The following is a 22,733-nucleotide window of genomic DNA, read 5'->3' on the forward strand; positions in this document are numbered from 1 at the left end:
GTTGGGGTGGGGGGTTGGATTGCCAGGCAAGCACGTAATCAGAAGCTGGACAGGGATGTTTAGCAACAGTTTGAAAGGGGGCCGGTGTTTGCTTCTCACTCGAATGCAGCTGTTTAGATTTGACCCCGTTATGGCGTTTGGAATTTCTGGGACGATTAATTAGTGTTGATGGATCAAGATGCCGTGTTCCTGGAGAAATATACCCCTAAGAAAGATGAGAATAAGCCCTGCACACAGGTAAAGTGGCTGTGGTGTCGTTGCATTGCTGCACGCTCCTCCCCGAGCACACGGGACCTGCACGCTGGCGAGATCCTGCGGTGTGTTGCTTTTGCCTCCAGTGATCCACCTTGAGAGTGTCTGTCACTTGTCCCCAGCATCACTCGCCAGCCTGTCAGTGGAGCAGCTGCAGCCCACCTCATTAACTCTGGCTGTGGGCATTATACTGTACAGCTTGGACAGGTGCAGCAAACCACACTGCCTCTTGTGAAATACTGTGGTTGTCATGAACATGTGCTCATTGTTTCAGACCAGAACATGTTATTATTTTTTTTTTTTTTACATATCACTTCTTTTCAATAGTACTTGGTGCATATTATTATACATTACATATATTGTGAACTAGCTTGGAGACAAAAGATTGGAACACAATTAGTGACCATTTGCCAGCTATAATGACAACGGTCACTCTCTGATTCAGCTGTAGGTGCAGCTCTTCACGCTAGTTGAAACAAAATGACACTTTTGAAGTGTCTCCCTACAAAAGCTCTGTGCAACGTAGTAAATAGTCTTAGGATTTGATTCCTTGGCTGCTGCAGACAGTAAGGAAAAGGCTTTTGTATGTGGATGCATGTGACTGTGTGATGTCCTCCACCTCTAAACTGTTGTGACAGCTTGTTGTACAGGAGGAAGCTGAATCTTTTCTGTGGCATTTCCATCGGCGACATCAGGTCCACAGATACAACAGCTAGAAAGCTTCCAAGCTCTGTATGAGTTCCATAGCTTATGATATACAATATTTGTTACCAAACATAGTTAACCAACGTAGAAAGTCATGTTTAACTTCACATTTCATGGTTTTAACTAGTAAATGAGATTGTCGTTCATGTAGTTCATTTCCCGTCACATTACTTGGCCCAACTTACAACCCCAATTGTGTAAAACGTAAATAAATACACTAAGCAATGATTAGCAAATCTCATCATCCCATATTTTATTGACAATAGAACAGAAAAAACACATCAGATGTTGAAACAGACCTTTTACCCTCTATGCAAATCATTAGCTCATTTTGATGGCAGCAACACATCTCAGAATATATGTGAAAATGTGTCTAAATGTCAATCATTTGTCTTTACAGCTGTGACGACCAGCAGACACTCGAGGCTGCATTTCCCTCTGCAGTAAGGTAAGAAGCTGGCACCAGAAAACACAATGGCTCCGGAAACGATGCCGTATGTCTGTAGACACTTAGTTCCACTGTAACTGTAACGCAATGTTATTTTCCCACTGCAGATGGTGCAGCATCCAATTGTTCGTGAAGGAGACGTAGTTAAAATGTGTGATTTGTTTTTTTTTTTCTTAAATTGAACGAGAACTGTGAAATCACACATAATTGTAATAGAAACATTACACACTGGATGCTGTGATGTAGACGGTTGTGTTGACACAGATAATATTGTGTTAATTTTCTTGGCCTACATTAAATGTAGTGCGACGCAGTGCACGGCACTGTGCACCGTGCGCTGCATGTTTGCCTTTCAGGCCCCTGTTTATCCCGATACGGCACTTCAATCGCAGCCAGGGAGGCAACGAGAGGGAACAGGGGGCCAAAGAGTTAAAGCTAAGAAAAGTTGTCCACGAGAGTCCAACATGCTGCATTTCTATTTGCTTTTTTCATTTGGTCCTAAGGTTTGATGACTTGTCCTCGTGATTCACTCAAAGTGGCACCAGCACTGTGAGAGCAGGGTTTTGGCCGTGCGTCATTTGCACTTCATCTGTACAACTCACGATGTATATTTGCAGTCCGGGGGGGCTGTTGAGACTAAACTCTCCACTTCCTCCTCCTTTGTGTTTACTCACCAAGGCTGAGTGTGTACCTGGTTTTAAAGCCACTTATCAGGTGCTCTCTATCGAATTTAAGCTCTCTTCTTGGGAGGCTAAAGAAGGTGGGGATTTTATTTATTGCATGTTTAATGGAAGTCAATAGAGTTTGTGAACTGTGTGTGTGTGTGTGTGTGTGTGTGCCTTTTATCCACATCTGCACCTCTTTGTAATGCTACATCATAATGCACATCTTCAAGCTGAGTCAACGAGCAGTTTGCAGAGGGCAATTAACCGGCAGCATCTGCTGCCCGGCCATTCGCTGTAACCATGCTCCACTCACAGAAATGAGTTTACGGTTGCTGCGTGTTTTCGTTTCCCCAACAATTAATGAGCCCTGATGTTGATTTGTCTCATGCCGTGCTTCAGTGAACAGCCAGATCTTAACGTGGACGTGCATTGGGCCTAAAGCTAAAATACAGCGACATTACAGGTTTAGCGCGGGTTTTCAAAGTTGTCAACTGACCGCGCAGATGTTTTAATGTAGGGAGGTCAGAGGGAAGTTTAATGGCATTTATCTACATGTACTAACAAAACTAGAACCAAAAGAAGCAAGTTCAAAATCAGTGAGGGCCTCCTTTAACTACGGTGGCCCTGAGAGCTCAAAGCACTAAAACACATGCAAATAGACGAAACACCTTTAGCAATTTGTCAACACGGGTGCAGCAATAAGAATTGTGCTGCAAAAAGCCACCACACCACCAAATTGAGAAAAGCGCTGCAAAAGCCACGAAGTATCTTCTTCTTCTTCTCCTTTGGGCTGTTTCCTTTCAGGAGTCCTCACAGCGAATCATGTGCCTCCATCTAACTCGGTCCTCTACATCAACTTCATGTCCTCCCTCACTAAGTCCATAAATCTCCTCTTTGGTCTTCCTCTAGACCTCCTGCCTGGCAGCTCCAACCTCAGCATCCTTCTACCGATATATTCACAGTTTCTCCTCTGAACATGTCCAAACCACCTCATTTTGGCCTCTCTGACTTTATCTCCAACACATCTAACATGAGCTGTCCCTCTGATGTCCTCATTCCTGATCCTGTCCATCCTCGTCACTCCCAAAGAGAACCTCAACATCTTAAGCCCTGCTACCTCCATTCCTCTGTTTTCCAGAGCATACATATATGGAACCATACAGAACCGTTCTAGACAGAAGTCATAGCAATGTTACCAGGGGACACTAAAAAGTGTTGGACATTTACTTTTGTAAACGTAATTTTAGATGCACCACGTTTTTCCAGACTGAGTACTAAGTACATACATTTACGTACTTGCTGATACAGAGTACTGATACAAGTACTAAACTGTTTTGCTTCTATTACGAGTTGTTAGACAACAAAATCCTCATCAAGCCAGTGCAGTTGAGCAAATCCTGCTATAACAGGCGGTGACTGGTGTTTAGTGGCTCAATGGGTAGAGCATTGTGCTGAGATGCAGAAGGCCACAGGATCGAAATAAAATATTCATGAGAAACATGAGTATGACTCTTAGTGACAAGATCTTAAGACTTCAGCACAGCAAAGTTTGTTTTCAGCTTTACTTTTGTCCTCATCAGTTTTCTTATAACCGCTTTAAATCACATTTTCCACCTCTGCCTATGTAACGTGGTGTCAGGCTCAGTATCAGTAGAAGTACACAAAGGCAGGATCAGACCTGATGCCCACTGCTAATCTAAAGGCAAAGGACAGAATAACAGTCTCATAGACTGTGTTGTAACCCAAATACTTGTATTTTTATATATTTTGAGGGTTAAAAACAAGCTGCCGAACAAGAAGCTCAGCCAGCATCTCATCTTTGGTAACCGTGGATCTGAACTATGCCCAAGTTCAGTGGAAATCAGAATTTTGTTTTTTAGATTTTAGGTAATATATTTGTGTTATATTTGATTTTTAATTTTTTTTTAGATTTGGCCTTTCATCTGTTATTGTTACACTCAACCAGTGTGATCCGGGCCTCTGCCAGCTGTCCACTGTCCACCCTGTTGACACATCTGAGATGTTTTGTCACGGCTGATTAATCAGGCAGGGACTCGGGTTGTGAAAATGAGAAACAACGCACTATAAGTAAATCTGGAGATGGCATTTATGGCACAGAAAATCAGTTTGGCTTTCCTCATATTTTATACTTTTGGCTGACGTGGATCATTTTGAAATGCTCAAAAGGCTGCAAGCTTTCCACCGTTTTCTTTTGTTCATCAGCGAAAAACCCGAAGTGTCATATATTAAAACATATGTTCAACTGCGTGATTTTAATGTCTAGAAAAGGTTGAGGACGTAGCAGCAAACCTGATTCCTTCATATAATTTAAACATTTTAAAAGGAGTTCAAACAAAGACGTTCTCTAGCACTCAATTTAAAATGTGACCAAGAGCTGCAAACTTAATTCTGTTAATTGCTAACAATCTGTTTCATTCTTGTTGCCAGCAATGAGTTTAGTTTTTTTTTTTTTAGCCAAGAGGAATAAAACATTTATCTAGAACTGGCACATCTTTCTTTATCAAATTATGGCAAGTATAATTATTTCATAAGCAGGTTTTAGCCGTGAGTGGATCTATTTAATTGGAGGTTTTCTTCCCCCTGGATGGTGGTCTGCCACTCTCTTTCCAACCAGATGAATTCATTGTATGGACGTTTAAGAGCAACTAAACAGCCTGATGGTTAGATTTTTTTTTCTGTGTCTGTGCTGTGAAGTGATCCATTTCCAGTCTGATCAATCTCATGTCTCAAGATCTTCTGGGTCAGAGCCAGTGGGACCCACTCAGCATAGATTGGGACTGCGCCCAGTTTCAAACTCGGATTGGTTGCAGGAGGATCAGAGCAACAAACTGTTGCATATTTGTTTCATTATGAATATTCATTTTTATAGTATTAACTGGTCTTATGTGTATTCAAGACTTTAAATTGCTACGGCTTCCGTATTGCTTGAAGTGTGATTTGGAGCCAGATATATTTGTTTGTAGCACAGAATCAGTTGTGTTGAATGCAGTTAATGATTCTTTAGAAGAACGGATAAGAACTTGGTCCATTTCTCAGCAACTCATGCTGACTGTTGCTCAACTTTGAGGATGTGGTTAATCAATGAATCAATCAAAACTTTATTTAGACATCAGATTAATGCATTTCAAAGTCCTTCACAGAAAATTGGAAGTTGAAGAAAGGAGCACCAAGCAATGGTAAATGGCCGGGAATCGAACCACCGACCCTTGTGGTCCATGAACAACTGCCTTTCCGACTGAGCTACAGCTACCTTAAACAAAGGCAATAGATCAGCGGCTTTCAGCTTGTCCCTTGATTTGGCATGACTTTTTATGCCTGATGCCCTTCCTGCCACAACCCTCGCATTTCTATCCAGGCTTGGGACCGGCACCGAGGTGGCCCTTGGGGGGGCGGGGTCACACCTGGTGGGGCGGGATTCGATGAGGCGGCCTTCTGTATCCCAACCCGATGCTCTACCCATTGAGCCACCAGGCCCGCTGAGCACCAGACAAAGTGCAATGTCAGTGATGCTGGTGGAAATGATGCTTAAGGGGGTTGTGTGACTAATCATGCGGTGTATCAACTTGCTGCTCATCGGTTTTACGAGAACTATTCTCAGTGGCTTCTAATAATCTTGGAAAGTGACTGACTGACTGCTGACCGCGTCTTACCCTGACTCTCTATGCTATCACTGCATTCCTTCCGCTGACGGACATTTTATTGGGAAGCGGTGACTCAATCCTCCTGGTGGGCAGGCAACTAGGGCCATCACGGCAGCTGGCTGGCACCATTACAATGAATCATAGGGTTTTTTTATTTTTTTATTTTTTCCAGGCCGAGCCACGAAGAAGGGCTGTATCTCTGCCAAACGGAGCAGGCTTTGGTGTGAAGTAACACGTTGATCTCTTTGGCATTCAGATCGTGATGGGCATCCCCCTTTTTAGATCTTTCTCCTGGCATCACATGATACCTGGGTTCATACGTTCCAAAATTACCATGGAGACGCTCAAACCAACACTGAATCTTCCCTGCTCACGTTTAGCGTCGGTCGGCTCCATCGTTGTCGTCAGCCAGACACACTGCCCCACTGGGAAACATTTTTCTTCCACCGTGACTGATCAGCTGTGTTGACGCCCAATTATATGTCTATCCCTGCTACTTTTGCCCTGAGGTGGCCAAAATGTCATTTGTGATGATCAGTAAAATTGATCGTCTTCATGCAGATGTTCTATAGGTCTGAGGTCGGCTGTTTTCCTTTTCTACTTCCTATTTGTTGTTGTGGCGTATGATGATGTCATCAAACTGTGAATTTTGCTGTTCATCGCGCCAACAATATTTCAGTTTTTTCACACCCTTTTTTATTACTTGTTAAAAATTTTCACCCTCTCTCTATCAAATGGAAAAGGCTTTATTTATGAAAATGTCACAAACTAATTTATGTACATGGTTCAGTTTGAGTCTGTGGTCATTTTATATTTAGAAAAATGCATAGAAAAATCAGATTTTCTTTATTTGTGGTTTATTCATTTATATCAATTTAAATAGCAATTTATCTATATATTTGCGATGGAGTTAAACCATAAATTGCCTTAAAATTGGGGTTGTAAGGACTAAATGGATGTCTGACATGTGACAATGCTAAACTACACTGGCAGAATCCTTCTGTGGTGTTAATTTTACCTATTCAAATCCAGCTGGTTGTTAATATTTACATAGCACCATATTTCTCTCTGAGAGAGCGTGATAGATGTAGAAATTAGGATGCAGAGGAATTCAGGTGGATACTAGTACCTTAATGTGTACTGTATGCACGTTACATCATTTCCTGCAACAAGTAACACACTCTTCATAACAACCTTCTTGAATGTGGTTTGTATCTCCGCTTTCAACTTGCAGGACGTCTCCACTGACCCTTGATTTACCGGTGCCCACAATAAACCTGCAATGCAAAACGAACCAGCATCGACGTCCTGCAGCCTCAAACTCGAAAAACGTTGATTTATGCACAGATTTCACATTCCCAACACTAAAGCTGATCATCTGACACTCGACGCAGCCCCACAGATTCTTGGAATAAAGTGACAGAAAGGAAGAAACGGTGGTGGGGGAAGAATTTAATGCACTGAGTGATTTATTGGCCTCAGGCAGAAGTGAAGGTTGGCTCATTACCGAGCAGCTTGTCACCGTGGTCTCCGGTTGTGTGTTTGATGTAAGCTATAGTTATTGGGCCACGTAAGAGTCTGTTTGCACAGTTACACATAGAAAATGTACCATCTGTACATTTTTCGTGTTACATTGCATATATGTCCTTTGTATCTTGATGTGGTTGTGGCGTTGTTGAACGGCGAGAGTGTGATACTTTCATCCTGCATCGTGTTCAGAGCCAACATGTGAAGAAGTCAGTTTGAACTAAGAACGATAATTTAATCAAAGGGACGGGGAAGAAAAACACACTTTTGGCATCAAGACTGTTTCATTGCTGTTTCTTGCTGCTCTCTACTAGTGGAGTTGTTTTTGTGGCTTATTTTTTAAACCAGGTCAGGTCAGTCTGCGTATGGAAGTTGGTAGCTTCCCCCTCTGATGTCAGCTACACTCTAAACTCTTTTGGAATTGTGGAATCAACTAATAGTTTTTCAAAAACTTTAATATTTTCATACAAACTCCCAGAATTTCTAAACATTAGTTGTTCTGACTCAAAAGTCTTTTAACTTTTGAATTTGAGTTAAATGAATGAGCTTTTGTGACTTCAATCAATCAATTCCATTTACATTTTAGGGAAGCAAACCCCCAACAGTCTGAACCCATAGCATCTCAACTCGGATCAGGTTCAGGTTGACTGAGCAGCTTTAACTATAAGCTTTAACAAAGCCGAAGGTTTAAAGCCTAGTCTTAAAAGTAGAGAGGGTGTCTGCATCCCGAATCTGCACTGGAGAGGGGATTGATAGCTAAAGGCTCTGCTTCCCATTCTACTTCTGGAATCTGGAAACCACAAGTAGGCCTTCATCCAAATGACTGAATGTAAATGTAATTTGGGTTAAGAGTCTTAAGAGGAATTGATTCATTCAGAAATCAGCGAATTTTGCCTACCAAGGATCTCCACTCTGATTATTCTGAAATGAGTGGCACCACAAGTATTTGCACCTATCATGTAATTTAACTACAGTTTGCTCAAATATGTATCCATAGGTACTGTGGAGGTTGTTTTTCTTCTATTTTTTTCTGCAGCGTCAGACTAATAGATTATAAATAACAGCCACATGAACACAAACACACATGGACACACACCCCCTTTCTAGGAAAGAAATCTACATGTGAAAGGGAGAAATAAAGCTCGTTCTGATGTAATAATCCATCTGGTTGGTGACGGGGTCGGGCGGCGTCGGCTTCCTGCCTGTGTGAGTTTGCCTGTACACATTTGGAGGCAGTGTGTTCATGAGTGCGACCGTGAAAAGGGAGAGTGAGCTCGGCAAACGTGTCGGGCGGCCAAGTGAGGCAGGTGACGCATCTCTGGTCTGCAGGTGTCGACTTTCACGCAGAGAGGAGAGAGCTCACACAGAGCTTGTTGCCAGTGCTTCGCGCAGCCCAATGCAGAGTTAAGTCGTACGTACAAGTCGCAGTTTAAGGTAGAAGATGTTTCTATGATGTGAGACACATTTACGAGCCGGCATATTACATCCTTCACTCAGCCTCACGTGGCTTTTGTTTTCAATTTAGCATCCGAATCCAGCCTTTAACATTACTCTGACAGCTCCTTCGCTACTTCAGCATGTGTTCTACTACAGGTTACCATGGTTACAGAGGCTGGCTGATGTCTGATGGTGCTTATAAGGCATGGAGATGAGTAAACTCCACACTTCAGCTGATACTTGTTTGAGGTATTTGTATTAAAGTGTCTTCTGGCTGATGGTGCACTGACATTCAGAATTTTAACAAATGCTCATTTTCACACACACACACACACACACACACACACACACATAAAATCTGTAGTATTTGCCAGCAACTCTTGTCAGGTTGCAACAGAAAATAATGGGGCAATAATTGTTACCCAAAGTTTGCTGTACTGTGCTGGTACACGGTTGTTACTCGAAAGTACACAGAAGGTTTTCTCTACTTGCTCTGGAAGTCACGAGCTGTAATCTAAAGCATTACGGGGCACTTGATACTTGACCCCCACCCTGCCTCTCCCTTTGTCACACTCCCTCCCAACAAGCGTTTCTCCAAAGCTTTCTTGGATGCGGAAAAAGTGTATTTGCTATTTTGATATGATTTATTGAGTCCACTGACATGTTTACCTTGGAAACGGACAGATGCGTGCATGCACATGCTCCACCGGGCTCTCTTTGCTCTCTTTGAACTTTGCATAAGCCTGCGTGGACTCTGAGCCACATCACGAATGCCGGGTGTCGCTGCTCGACTCGCTCACGCAGAGGCAGAGCAATATTTACTCATTTCCTCACCCTGTATTTTCTTTCGGCTCGACAGTCACAAGTGCACTCTCTTAACCTCCTGCTGCTGGAAGCTGATGACCTCACTCTGAACTGTGCTGGTTTAGTCCCGTGTGACTAAGACTTCCATTCCATTTTGCTCTGATGAGTAGACGGAGGGAGTCTCGAATGATTTGTTTTGCTGTGGGTGTGCTTGGATGTGACGGCGGCGGCGAATAAAAACCGCTCCGTTCGCAGCTGAGGTTACTCGGAGGAAGCGGTCGGCTCGGTCTGGATCTCATCGGGAAATAGTTGGAAAATAGTTCACGGGGAAAAATAAACACTCAGTAAATCCTACTGACAAAGCAAAAGCATGTTTAGGGAAATAATTCTTGCGTTTGTTAAACATCGAAAACGGACGTCTCGACTTAACAAAACCATTCAGACCCTTAGTTCAGTTTGTAGGAGCCCCTCTGGACGAAATGCCTACTGCTTGTGTTTTTGTGCGAAAGCCCGAAATCTCCTCGTGCCTTATTTCCTCAGGGTCCATCAGATCAGATAGGAAGTGTCTGTCTCCACAGACTCTCTGTGGGATAGATGTCTGGGCTCCAGTGTTGTCCCGGTTGTAAGTTTCAGCCATTGTCATGCTGAAAGGTGAACACTGACCTAGTTTCCGGTTGCATGTGCAGCGGCTTCGCTTCCCTGTAGAGTATTTGGTCGCATTCATCCTTCCTTCAGTTTCAAGCAGTCTTCCTGTTGGTGCTGCTGAGAATCCCACCCTCCCCGATGATGCTGTACCCACCAGGCTTTGTTTTAAGGATTTGACCAGATGTAGTGCTCAGGGTTCTGCCCCATCAGTGAAATGCTCGTCCCATTAGATGAAAGAGTGAATTGTGGGACCTTATCCGGTGTCTTTCTAAACATTGTTCTGTAATGTGCTGACCCAAATCACACCCCAGAAGTCCTGTGATACCGATACCGTATCAGTACCCTGTAGGACTGTACTGCAGGGTGGTGCTCGCCTGTTTGTTCAAGTGCATTAAAAATCTTCTTGTTTTAACACAGATTAGCTGATGCGCAAAGGCAGGATGGGACCCCGTCCCTGACACTGGTATCAGCATCCCTACTTTAAATGTCTGAGGGTTTAAAGCTGCTACAAGACAACTGACGAGGAGAAAAGTAAAGCTCAATACAAATCTAGTTACTGACAGGATGGTTAAAAAAACACTGACGTCGGCAGCAAAGAGCTTGTTGACCGAGCTTCTCCATCCAGGATCTCACCCTGAATCTGTGCTTTCTGAAATCTCTTTTCTTTTTTGGGGTCTTTCAGTTCCGCTCCCAGTCACCCCAATATGTATCAAGGCATGAGAACACAAGAGAATTTCTGTTTGTGTGTGATTTGTTAAACTGCAGTGGTTTGATGAAGGTTTTACTGCCAAGCGACCACTTCTAGAAGCAAAACCGTTTAGTACTTGTATCATATGAGCAAGTACTCAAATGTAAGTAAGTACTTGTAGTCAGTGTAGAAGAAAGTGGTATTAGGACATCCCTCTCATAATGTCACTCTGCACAGCAAAAAACTGTTAAAATTTTGATTGATTGTCGCGTGAGACACTTGTAGAAGTGAAAATCTAATCGTAAGAAACACCATTCTTACTAATGTGCTGGAAAATGTAACTTACAGCAGCAAAGAGGAAATGAAAATGGACCCAGTGGATGTAACTTACAGACGCTGGTCAAAATAGCAGAGAATTGTTCGAGGATTCACAGCGTGAATTCACCACTGAGGTCACCATGAAATCATCAGACTGTAACGGCAAAGCCATAACACAGCCTGGTTATCATTCACTAGCTATGTACGCGAAAGAGATGGATCATAATCAAATTTAGCCCCCTGCACCCCCCACATGCACTGGTCAGTCTGGAATGATATTAATGTAATCTCCATGCGGGGACAGACAGTTTTCCGATTTCAGCTTTTTGATCGTGGCGTCTGTTTTCTCGTGTTTCACAGCATTTGGGATCCGAGTCGACGTTACCGTCAGAAATGATGATGGACTGAGTTTCCAGTTGCTCTCCTGAGGCAGTGGTGTGACGGCTGAAGCCACATGATATCTTTGTAGCGTCCTGCATGGGAGCAGTTCTCCATCGCCGGGCTCAGCGGCACTATTTTAAGCCAGGAGCCCTAAACTGCAATTTAAAAGACTGATTATGCGACGCAGCTCTAGGAGGCAACAAGTGTCTGAGTGGAACACAAAGACCCAAACACGAGCAGATGGACTAATTAGCATGTCTGTGCCTTGGCCCAGTTTGGCCCTGGTGTTGAAACGAGGGTATCGACAGGCTCTGGCCAAACACTGAATATGTTCCCTGGTCTCTGTTAGGTTTGGCCTGTTTGACTTGCGGGCTGCTCTATTATTGGATTAGAGGCCGTGTTACTGTAATGGGGCCTGGGTGTTCCCAGCAGGCATTGCTCTGCCTCATTGATCTATTGAACAATAGCTACATGTTCCATGGTCGCTCTCATTTTCCTTTCATCAGATGAGCTTTTGTCTGACTCTTTGGCTGCAGCGTTTCTCTAAATGAAATCGAATTCGGGGCAAAGCACAGTGGTGAAACCCGGCGTTCGCTGTCTCGCTTTCCTTCTGGTTCGGTGTGTGTGTCTTTAGATTACAGTGTTCAACACCAGCTACACCACTCACAATGTTGGACTTCTGTCTTTTTGTTCTCTTGGGTGTTCGTTTCCCTGCTCAAAGCTCAATTTTCGTCCCTGACACTAGTGAACAATGTTGGTCGTTTAGTTTGGTTCTTGACAGACAGAGCTCACGTAATCAGTTCACTTAAGCTTGAGTCATACAAGCCTTTTAACATCAGTTCGTTCCAGCCGACTTGCTGTTGAATCGGTGGATTCACTCGCAGAAACACGAGATTTGTGCCCGGATTTTGTTGCACTTATTTGTCTATTTGACTGACAGCAAAACAGTGGTGAACTTTCCATTAAACTGTCGTTTTTTTTAATCTGTGTTCAACTTCAGTCGTTCTTCTTTAGCCTCTTTCACACATTCGCACTGGAATCCTGACATTCTCCGGATTTTGTCCGGAGGGGGTGCGTGTGAGAACGACATGATCCAGGCTTTATCCTGCGAGACAAAATTCATAATTCAACACTGTTAAGAATCTTCGATTAATGTACATTTTTACATTTTAGTTAAAATTCTACACAAGTCATTAGGGTTAAATGCTCTGGAATGAACTGGCTGTATGTTAAATTGCATTAGGTCCACAACTTTCTTAATAAGGTGGGTTCAATATTGCAGCGCGCGATGGGACAATATATATTGTATAACCATAGAAAACCATGTATTATTCGATATGATGCACGTTTATGTCATTTTGTTGCCAATCGCACTTTTTGCCAGTATGATGCTCAGTTTTCATCCATGCGACGCAGATGCAGCAGTGTAGAAACACAAACGCACTGATCTGTGCCGAGCGAATGAAGCAGCATTAACCATCGTTCTGAGGGGAAAGGTTACGCTCATCTATGAAAACAAAGCACCAAAATGTCCCCTTTTTTTTTTTTCGAAACACAGCTAAAGCTGCTGAATACCAGCAACTTTTAAGGTGGAATTTCTTCCTACCAGTAACTCGATGCATGAGTTCACGTAACACCTGACCATTGCATGTATTTTTTTATTGCTTCTCTTGTCTGACCAACACTTTACTGATGACTAGATATTCAAGCATTATTAAAAATCTAAATGACTTTGATCTGGAAATGACAAAAAAAAATAACATGGTGGAGCCTGTAGCCCACGCACTACTGTGCTCAGACAGACTAACGGACTAAACTCCCACCTCCTCAAGAAACAATAAGGAAATAATACACAGTAAATAGTACATTTTGTGACAAAGTTAAATAAAAGTTTGTGCAAAAGTTTTATGCCTTGCCTCATGTTGTAATTTTACTTAATGTAGGATCATGATAAATATCTTGACAGAGATATGAAATCTGCTAAATCCAGTAATTCTCCTAGTGCAACATGCACATAGAGCCATATTCCCACAGTGGATAATGAGTTTATTACTGAGCAAATATATATGAACTAGGTCGGTGAATCGGTTAAAGAAATGAGGCACCTGAGGGCAAGTGGCCATCATGTAGCCTTCTGGACCTGTGAAGACATCTAACGGGGAGCTACAATCACTATTTTAGAAAAATAAGGCCCAGCAGTCTTTTCAAACAGAGCGGCTCATTTACTTGATTCGGCCTGCAACAATTTTCCCAACCCCATTTGTAACACAATAAACCATTCCCATTCATCGCACCATTGTGAATATGCCTCACGTTAATTTTAGAAATACGCTATTGATTTGAGCAACTACGTAGTTCACGCCAATAACAGAAACTTGTCCTTCTGATGAAAAATGCGGTGCTCACAGCAGAGTGCTACCAGTGATGTTATGTGAGCCTGCATTAGATTAAAGCAGGTGTAGGTGGAACCAGTGCAGTTGGGTTTAAAGTCAGGAGGGGGAGGGATGTTTTGTGCTTATGCATTACAATGTGGGAGCAAACAGTATATTATTTAATGACTATGGATTTGTACTGGATGTTTTGTGTGTTACTCAGAGTTCAGTGACGATTCCCAATTTTCTCTGCTTTAAGGGCTGAGGTGATGTAAAAGGGTTGTAGACTGCTGACAGTAAAAGGGGGAGGATGTGTAAAAATATTAATTAGCACTGATGGCGAGGGGCAGCTGAAAGGTGTGAGCAAGTGAAGCCGACAGATGAAGCTAGAAACCGACAGCATCCTGGTGCAGCAGGTGGATGAATCACGCGCCCACATAAATCAAGCAGGCAGGTGAACAAGGCGTGCGTGCAGACGGGCCTGCATCCAGATGGATTTATCAGCATGGAGAGGGATGAAGATGAGTGAGACAGCGGGTTGCCGTAGGTGACGCTGCACTGCTGCGGCAATCTGAGAGAACGCAGCTCTTCTTTGTCTTAAAGTGACGCGACGTTTCTGCTTACTTCACACGTTGGTTGCAACGCACAAATCTTGTCATGTGTCATGTTTTAATTGACCTGAAGAGGCTGTTTAAAAAAAAAATTAAAAAAACGCATCCGGGACTGAGTAATGGAGCCTTTTTTTTTTTTTTAATATCGACTTGAGCATTTTCCCCCGATTGACAGTTTGCAATTCAAACTACATTTTTACATCTTCTATAGAAAGTGGTTGGTCTTTCAAGGACTTGGGGCTGGACTGTTTGATTGCCATGACATTTCTTACAGACACCATTGGTGAATGGCTGTATTGATTTCTTGAACATCTTAGCACATTCCCTGTAATCACTGTACCTGCAACCTGCTGTGCACAAGAGGTCACGCAAGTCCTGCAAGTTGCATCCTTTGTTCAGGGATTATCCAGACTTACTTGCAGATATTTTCAAAGCCACATGTTGCAGTAATTGTGCTGATGATCGAGCCTGCAAAGTAACCTCAGTGTTGTGATTCACACAAAGTGTTTTTAGGGTTAAAGGTTCATACACGTACTAATGAGGGTTTGTTTCGGCTGCGTACATACTGGAGCCATATTCCCACACTGGATTTGGTTTTGTTTCACTAGCTTTAAATCCACATTTGAGCTTTGTAAATCCCCTTTTCATCGCAGGGAAGGGGAAATGTAAGATTGGCTGCTTTGGTGCTAAACCAGCTTCTGCTGTGTCCTAATGCAGAGTGAAGGAGACGTTTACCTTCACTTCTTTAAAATGGGTTTTTCTTGCCGTGTCCTTGTTCGCAATCAAGCTTAGGATGCGATTTGTTCCAGATGATTGTGTTTAATACGGCGAAGCGTTTGATGTTGAACAAGGTTTCAACTCGTACGTTTCTGAAACAAATCCGTGCTTATTATCAATGTGTGGCAGTAACAGACATTTTGTTTGACTGAGGATTCCACCTTTTTTTTTTTTTTAAGGCTCAACATAGTTTAAGGACCAAAAAATAAACCAACGAGTAAGACAATTTGCATAGAACTGCTAAAGAGGATTTTCTGTGGGCTGACTGGCTAATTGAGTTGTAATTCTTTTCAATATCGGCCTTTAGTTTACACACCGTTGAAATGATGGTTCGTCAGCTTCTTGGCTCCACTAGAAAGAGTGGTGCACTGTAAGAAATAGAAATATTGCAGTAGTGATATGACGTTAGTTGCTGTTTATCCCATTTATCTCTCTGCTTATCGTGAAAATCATTTTTATTTAACTTTCACAAAAATTAAAGCCGGAGTTCAAAGTCTGACTCTTAACGGCCTTCAGGCAAACAAAAAGGAGCAATTTGTTCGAAGCTAACTTTAGCTCCACCCGTTGCTGTTTTAGTCAGCATTTTAGTATCTTAGTATTTACTTTATCTTTTTCTTTCTTGGAAACTTTACTCGGCATCGAGTCCTTTGTTGTCAGGGGTAAATATTCCTGTTTCACATACTGAGGATCTTCAACGTTGAGGGCATCAAAAGTGCAGCATCTCACTCCGTCATCTCACTTCTTCTTTCATGTTCTTCTCCCTCCTTCTTATGCAGAATTACCACACGCATACAGGCAACAAGAAAATTTACTTCTTGGAGTTATAAAGTAAACTAAGGGCCTATTAAGAGAGGATTTGTCAGGCTCATCTGTACTGCATAGTGTTATTTTAAAAGGTGAGAAAACCTGCGTCATCATGTGTCCCACCAAAAATAAAAAGACACTTTGGAGGACGGCGTGTCGCAGCAGAATTGGTGACATTTAAGATGTTGTAGCGTAATGTTAAATCCAAATGCTGTACAAGTCCCACTCTGTGGTCCTGCTGAGCCTGCTGGTAGTTCTGCTGCTAACCATTTCATCATGTTATTAGTTTAACGTACTCTGTCCCCTTATCGCTTTACTTTTTCCTGCTGCCTGTCGGATCATTCTTCAGCCTCGCAGAGGCTGATGCTGCAGCGATTACGGGCTAAAACAGGAATATTATATTATTCCTGTGCTTTTGCCAAGCTTAGGAACCAGACCACCGAGGCTCCAGATCTAATCAAAATTTTAAAAAAAGGAAGGGGGAAAAACTATTACAGTTACTCTGAAACAGATGGTGATGCGCTGTGGCTCCATACAACAATGTAGTATTTTAACTGCGTTTATATACTTGTAAATCAGCCTCGGGCGCATAAGTGTTTTCAACAAAATCCCTTTTGTTATTTCCGTTAGCTGAATAGGCTTTAGTGTGTGGAATCGGTTCCTGTGAGAGACCCCTGTTCGCTCTGGACGGTTTTGCTTCCCAGGGACACGATGAGTATAAATAAGGGTTCTAAGGGTATTAGGATGGTGTTTGTACTTTAAAGTAGGAAACGCAGTAGCCTCTGTGAAAGTGCTTGACTGATTCAGATGAAGCCAATGCTGAAATGTATTTTATGTTTTTTAAAAGCTGCATAAAGTGTAGTTTGGCACTTTTTACATCTTTAAATAATGTCGAGCAGCGTGAGCATGAGGTGCCAAGCTGATACCTTCACCCCTGTGTGTGAACCCATCACACGCTGGAGCCACATTCTGAACGTCTGAGTCAGGGTCAGAAGCCACCGGGGGAGATGAAGGGTCGTCCGTGTGCTTCAGCTGCGACCCCGACTGTCCTCTGACCTCTGAGCCCCTCCACTTGCACAGAGAAATCCCATTGGTCCCAGACAGGAGGAGCTCAGTGTGGGGAGGTCGTGACTTTCTTCTCCATCCTCTTCCTGAGTTTTAGTCTTTGTGGAAAAACAGCAGTGTTGAACCCAAATGCCAACAAATTCCATTTTCTTTAACTTTCTTTATTTAGATTTAAAGGCTTGGTTCACATGTTTTCCAGTGTGTCATATTATAATGTCCTGAAGCTTATGTGATGGCAGTTAACGGCTTCAGCCTTAGAGATTAGTCACATCACATGGATTATGCAACATTTTAATATAACATCAATGTTATGCATTTATATGAGGAAGAAGGAGGAAGGAACCTTAGAGACAAACATTTCAATTGAAGGACTTTAGGAGAAGACGAACAAAGCTGTAGCTCAGTCGGTAAAGGCAGTCGTGTACAGAACACAGGGTCAGTGGTTCAATTCCCGGGACCAGGATCAGTGGTTCATTTGACAATGATCCACTGTGACGACCCTGAACTCACAGGATAAGCTGAAAGGACCAAAAGAAAAGGAGGAGACGGACAAAGAAGTGGTTACAGCCAGTAAGACCTCTTTCAGTTAGTTTGCCCTACGACAAACTTAAAAGAAAAAAATGGGAAACTGTCCTTTAAACTGATACAGTTGATATATTTATTTTCGTAATGAGCTGAAACACCATGAAGCATCAGTGACCATCATTTCTTTGCATGTTGTATTGAGCTGGACGTGTGAGGAGATAACAAGCTGTAAATTGCTTTGCTGCCTGTGACATGTGAAGACAATGATGTTTGTTTAGCTGTTTTTTTTAGTTTTTATTACTACTTCTACAGAAACGAAGCTGAGAAGGACAATGTGACGGTTGCTTTGTTACTTTATTTTACCAGTTGAAGTCTTTTGCATTGGAACATTCAAAGACTTTCTCTTTTGTCCCCTAGCGGAGTCCAGATGGGCCATTTGCAAAAAGTGGTGCTTTTTTAACTGCTCTTTTGTTTTATGAAGCATAACAATGGCCTCACTGTGCACACTTTAGCACTTTTTTCACCTTCATAAAATCTCATTGTTTATGAATTTTTGTCAGGGGTGTGTGTGTGTGTTATAACAGTCTGCTTTATTACAATAAGACGAGTGAAGAGCAGTATTATTGTAATTTGCTAAGTAGGAAAATAACTTCGATCAAGTATAATTTTTTTGGTCATTCAAGAGAAATGTGTATCAAACTATGGGTTAAAAGTTTGTGAGTCTCTCTGTAACAGCAACATTTATCATGGGCAGAGAGTTTTATCGGTGTCCTTTACTTGTTTTTTGTTTTCTGTGTCCCCGCGTTACGCAGGTGTAGCCACGACCCCTGTCCACGCCAAGATGGTGGCGTTGTCGTTGAAAATCTGCGTTCGCCAATGCAACGTTGTGAAGACGATGCAGTTCGAGCCCTCTACGGCCGTCTACGATGCCTGCAGGATCATCAGAGAGAGAGTCCCCGAGGCCCAGACCGGACAGGGTGAGACTGCTAAAAACAAAGGAAGTATGGGGGTTTCAACCGAGGCACAGCCACGGTTTTACAAATTCCACGTAGATGGCGCTGACCTCCAGCTTGATTGTTACAGTTTAGAGCTCGTTTGTTCTGTGATTGAAGGTAAAGATGATTTTGGTTGAAATCCACATATGTAGCCAGTAGGAATTGAAATAATCAATAAATCAATATTTGACATTTGTTTACAGGTTAAAGTAAGTTTGAAGTTAAGACTACTCCAGACACTCTCACAGTCCCTCACAGAGCTTTGAGGGTCATGTCGTCCCTCTGGGATTTCATCAACCTTTTAGTCATTGTTGCGACCTCAGTTGACTGATTTAACGACAAAAACAAAAAGTGTGATGCAATGTTTGTCGCATGTTTTAGTGCAAGGTTCTGCAGAATTCACGGGGGACCGGTTGAATGAATTGTTGCAATCAGAATATTGCAAATTGCTGGGGGGGACTGATCCAGTATGACCACAGGAATATGGGAGACTACATGTGTGACTCAGAACAACCCCTGCTCTGCCACCTTAAATCAAACTGGTGGTCATTTGTGGAGATGACGGGCTCTGACTTTACTGTTAACAGGTCATTTGTGCTCCAGGCATCAAGTGTTTTGTTCCTTTACTTCGGTCGAGTAACGTTCATCTCTACATTTTTTTTTTTCTTTCTTTTCGTCTCCTCGCTCCAGCTTCGGACTACGGCCTGTTTTTGTCAGATGAAGACCCCCGAAAAGGCATCTGGTTAGAATCTGGGAGGACACTGGACTACTACATGCTCCGCAATGGGGTAAATATATCCACCTGTTCCACAAATTAGAAATGTTCTGAACTATCATCAAATGAAAACCTTCTGTGTGTGTTACATTGGGAAATGTGTGAGACTAAACTCTGCAGTATGATGTGTGAGTAGCTGCACACTCTGGGGTTAGTGTGCTCAGTTTAACACACCCAAACTCATGTACATTTCATGTACATTCGAATGCTTTGTACAGTTGTAGTATTAATGCAGAAGCTCTGAAGCCGGAATCCAGATGTTCCCATTGAAAACTGCTCACTGAATGTAATGATCTTTTATAGTGTGTGTGTGTGTGTGTGTATAATACTAACAGAATCCACTAAAGAGCAATGATTTCAAAAACGGATTGAGAGGATAGAAACACAGGATACAATTGGATGCCAAGTGGAAAAAAATGTCACATTCAATAGAAGCTCTTACAGGTGAGTTTAAAGAAACGCTCCAACCTGCTGTGGATCCTCTGCCAACCTGTTTTCGAGCCTCGGTGGGTTCTGGTTGTCCCTGTGTTTGGGTAGCACTCCCTCCCACTGCATTGGTGGCTTTTGGTTTTTGCTGCTTCAAATCCACCAAAGGGGACCCAGGTAGAAGGCAGCACTGTGGCCAATTACTCTGAAGCAAATCTCTCCTCGTTGTTGTCATTGGGAGAGAGCAGCAGGCTGTGATAGGCAGCCGTTAAATAAGGTTTTCCGGCCTATATTCTCCTTCTCGCTAAGCGCAGCCTGGATGCGTTTGATCGGTTTCTCAGCGGGAGCTCGCAGCAATTCTTCCTCTTGTGCCGTTCTTCGACATTTAATTCCTTTTTGATTGATTGGAGGTTTTTTTTTTGGTTGTTTTCGTTCTCTTGTCCGTTGTCTTTGAGCAGGACCTTCTTGAATACAAGAAGAAGCAGAGGCCCCAGAAAATCAAAATGTTGGATGGGGCTGTTAAAACCATCATGGTGGATGACTCCAAAACAGTGGGAGAGCTGCTCGTGACTATCTGCAGTAGAATAGGTACATGTTTTCTTAGCTCCATGGTTATTTCTGATGTGCTGCAAACAGTGTGTTTTGTTTGACATTCATGATTTTTAAGTATTTTTCTATTTGCAAATCCTATAAATGAAAAATATGTGTCTCAAAGTCAAAACAAGCTTTCTGTCTAATGAAAGTGAGTTGAATTCATCCCCTATCTCCATAGTTGATCAGCGGATCCTTTAAGGTTCCGATGACTTTCTCACTGTCCAGCCTGCTTAAATATATCAAGTGTGAACGCATTAACAGAAAATTAACATTTTAGTGTTTTTTTTTTCTTTTTCTGGTAACAGGAGCTTTTGCACACATGTATACAACTTCAACATAACTTCACACAATAAGTGTGTTGTCCAACACCCTTGACTTTTGTTTCTGCCCGGTTCTGATCCCAGGCATCACAAACTACGAGGAATACTCCCTGATCCAGGAGACCGTAGAGGAGAAGAAGGAGGACGGGATGGGTACGCTGAAGAAAGACAGGACTCTGCTGCGAGACGAGAGAAAAATGGAGAAGCTGAAAGCCAAACTGCATACAGACGACGACCGTAAGTACAGTAGAATTACATTTGACCTGGATGGTCTGTAGCTGATCATTACCGACTCCAGTCCTCTATGTGGTTACATATGGTGATAATAGCGTTTCATGTGATAATGTAGTTGGATTGGCTCTTTCCCCATTCGCTAGTGTTGTTATCTTTGCAACAGACATTTGTGAATTCAGGGGGCCGTGGGTTTTTTTATCCTTAACTGAAGGTGGCAGTGGATTTCCTGAGGTGAAGTTGTCCAAATGTCCTTTTTTTTGTCAGAATCAGGAATTATACCAGGGATGTCCCGATGCTGATCCTGCCTTTGTGTACTTGTACTCGTAAAACTTCTCCGATACTGTGTCTGATACCAAGTTAACCTCCAGAGGTAGATGAAGGTGGGAAAATGTCTGTGGTTTAACGATAGCTGATTGTTAAACTGCCGTCAAATTCCAAATGAGCTAATGTTTTCCATGAAATTTTAGTGTTTCAACATCAGATTTCGTTAATTTTCTATTGCGAATAAAATATGGGTTGGTGACATTTTACACAGCTTCGTTTGAATTGGGGTTGTATTTGGTGTAAATGGCACTAATGGAACATTTAACTGACACCAGCTGTAGGTGCATTACTCATCTGGCTAATCTGATCACTCTTCGCAGTCAACTGGCTGGACCACAGCAGAACCTTCAGAGAGCAGGGGGTGGATGAAAACGAGACCCTTTTGCTCAGACGCAAATTCTTCTACTCGGACCAGAATGTGGACTCTCGTGACCCGGTCCAACTCAACCTGCTTTACGTCCAGGTCTGACCCCTCTATACCAGCTCCTCTTCACTTACGATCTTCAGGGGGTTGACAGGCTCATGGTTTAATGAAGCTGACAGAACTTCAGTGCTGCAGCCAGGTCAAAGAAACCTGACTCACCCGAGAGGACAGAGCAGCTACAAAACCAGAAGATGTCACCCTTTTCTCCTACTTGATACTTGACTTGAAAACCCTCGTGAATTTAATTTAAGAAGGTTGTTTTGTCTTTCAGGCTCGTGACGACATCCTTAACGGTTCTCACCCCGTATCGTTTGACAAGGCCTGTGAGTTCGGAGGCATTCAGGCCCAGATCCAGTTTGGACCTCACATAGAACATAAGCACAAACCTGGATTTTTGGAGTGAGCATCTTTCCTACACGGAGAGTCCTCAGTGGTTCTATATGAAGAAAATTTTAGGATTTAAAGAAACAGAAAGTCACTCATTTGAACTCATTTGGTTTGTGTAGACGTCATCAATCATTCTTCTCCTGTGTTTTCTGTCTTAGCCTGAAGGAGTTTCTACCCAAAGAATACATCAAGCAGCGAGGAGCTGAGAAGAAAATATTCCAGGTGTGGCCACATCATCCTCTAGATACTGGTTGTGTTACTGTGACTCGGTTTTGACAAGAGTAGATGAGGTGCTTGATAAGTGTATGCTCTGACCTCCAGGAACACAAAAACTGTGGAGAAATGACTGAGATTGAAGCCAAAGTAAAATATGTCAAACTGGCACGGTCTCTGCGCACTTATGGCGTCTCTTTCTTCTTGGTCAAGGTACGTGGCAAATGTGACATTTATCTCTCTCTCTCTTTTTTTTTTTTTTCTTGGAAAATCAGGTATCAGACTTTGAAATTAGCTGAGCTGTAGTCGGAGCCTTTTTATTCACTGAGTGTGTAATTAGTGCCAAGGGCTCCGT

At 42.7% G+C, this 22,733-nt stretch overlaps 1 protein-coding gene across 5 annotated transcripts in view; it reads left to right on the top strand.

Moving 5' to 3' along the window:
* tln2a (talin 2a) overlaps positions 1–22,733 on the top strand; it is an 84,629-nt gene that overhangs the window by 17,783 nt on the left and 44,113 nt on the right. For all 5 annotated transcript variants that reach the window (XM_067489810.1, XM_067489846.1, XM_067489838.1 and 2 more), the window contains exons 2-10: positions 1,358–1,405; positions 18,499–18,663; positions 19,372–19,469; positions 20,341–20,470; positions 20,881–21,033; positions 21,675–21,817; positions 22,050–22,177; positions 22,324–22,387; positions 22,487–22,591. In XM_067489810.1, coding sequence (XP_067345911.1) covers positions 18,528–18,663; positions 19,372–19,469; positions 20,341–20,470; positions 20,881–21,033; positions 21,675–21,817; positions 22,050–22,177; positions 22,324–22,387; positions 22,487–22,591 — 957 coding nt within the window. In that variant the 5' untranslated portion in view covers positions 1,358–1,405; positions 18,499–18,527. The remainder of the gene's footprint in view (positions 1–1,357; positions 1,406–18,498; positions 18,664–19,371; positions 19,470–20,340; positions 20,471–20,880; positions 21,034–21,674; positions 21,818–22,049; positions 22,178–22,323; positions 22,388–22,486; positions 22,592–22,733) is intronic.

The sequence above is a fragment of the Channa argus genome, chromosome 2 (assembly GCF_033026475.1).
Source record: "Channa argus isolate prfri chromosome 2, Channa argus male v1.0, whole genome shotgun sequence".
Taxonomy (NCBI): Eukaryota; Metazoa; Chordata; class Actinopteri; order Anabantiformes; family Channidae; genus Channa; species Channa argus.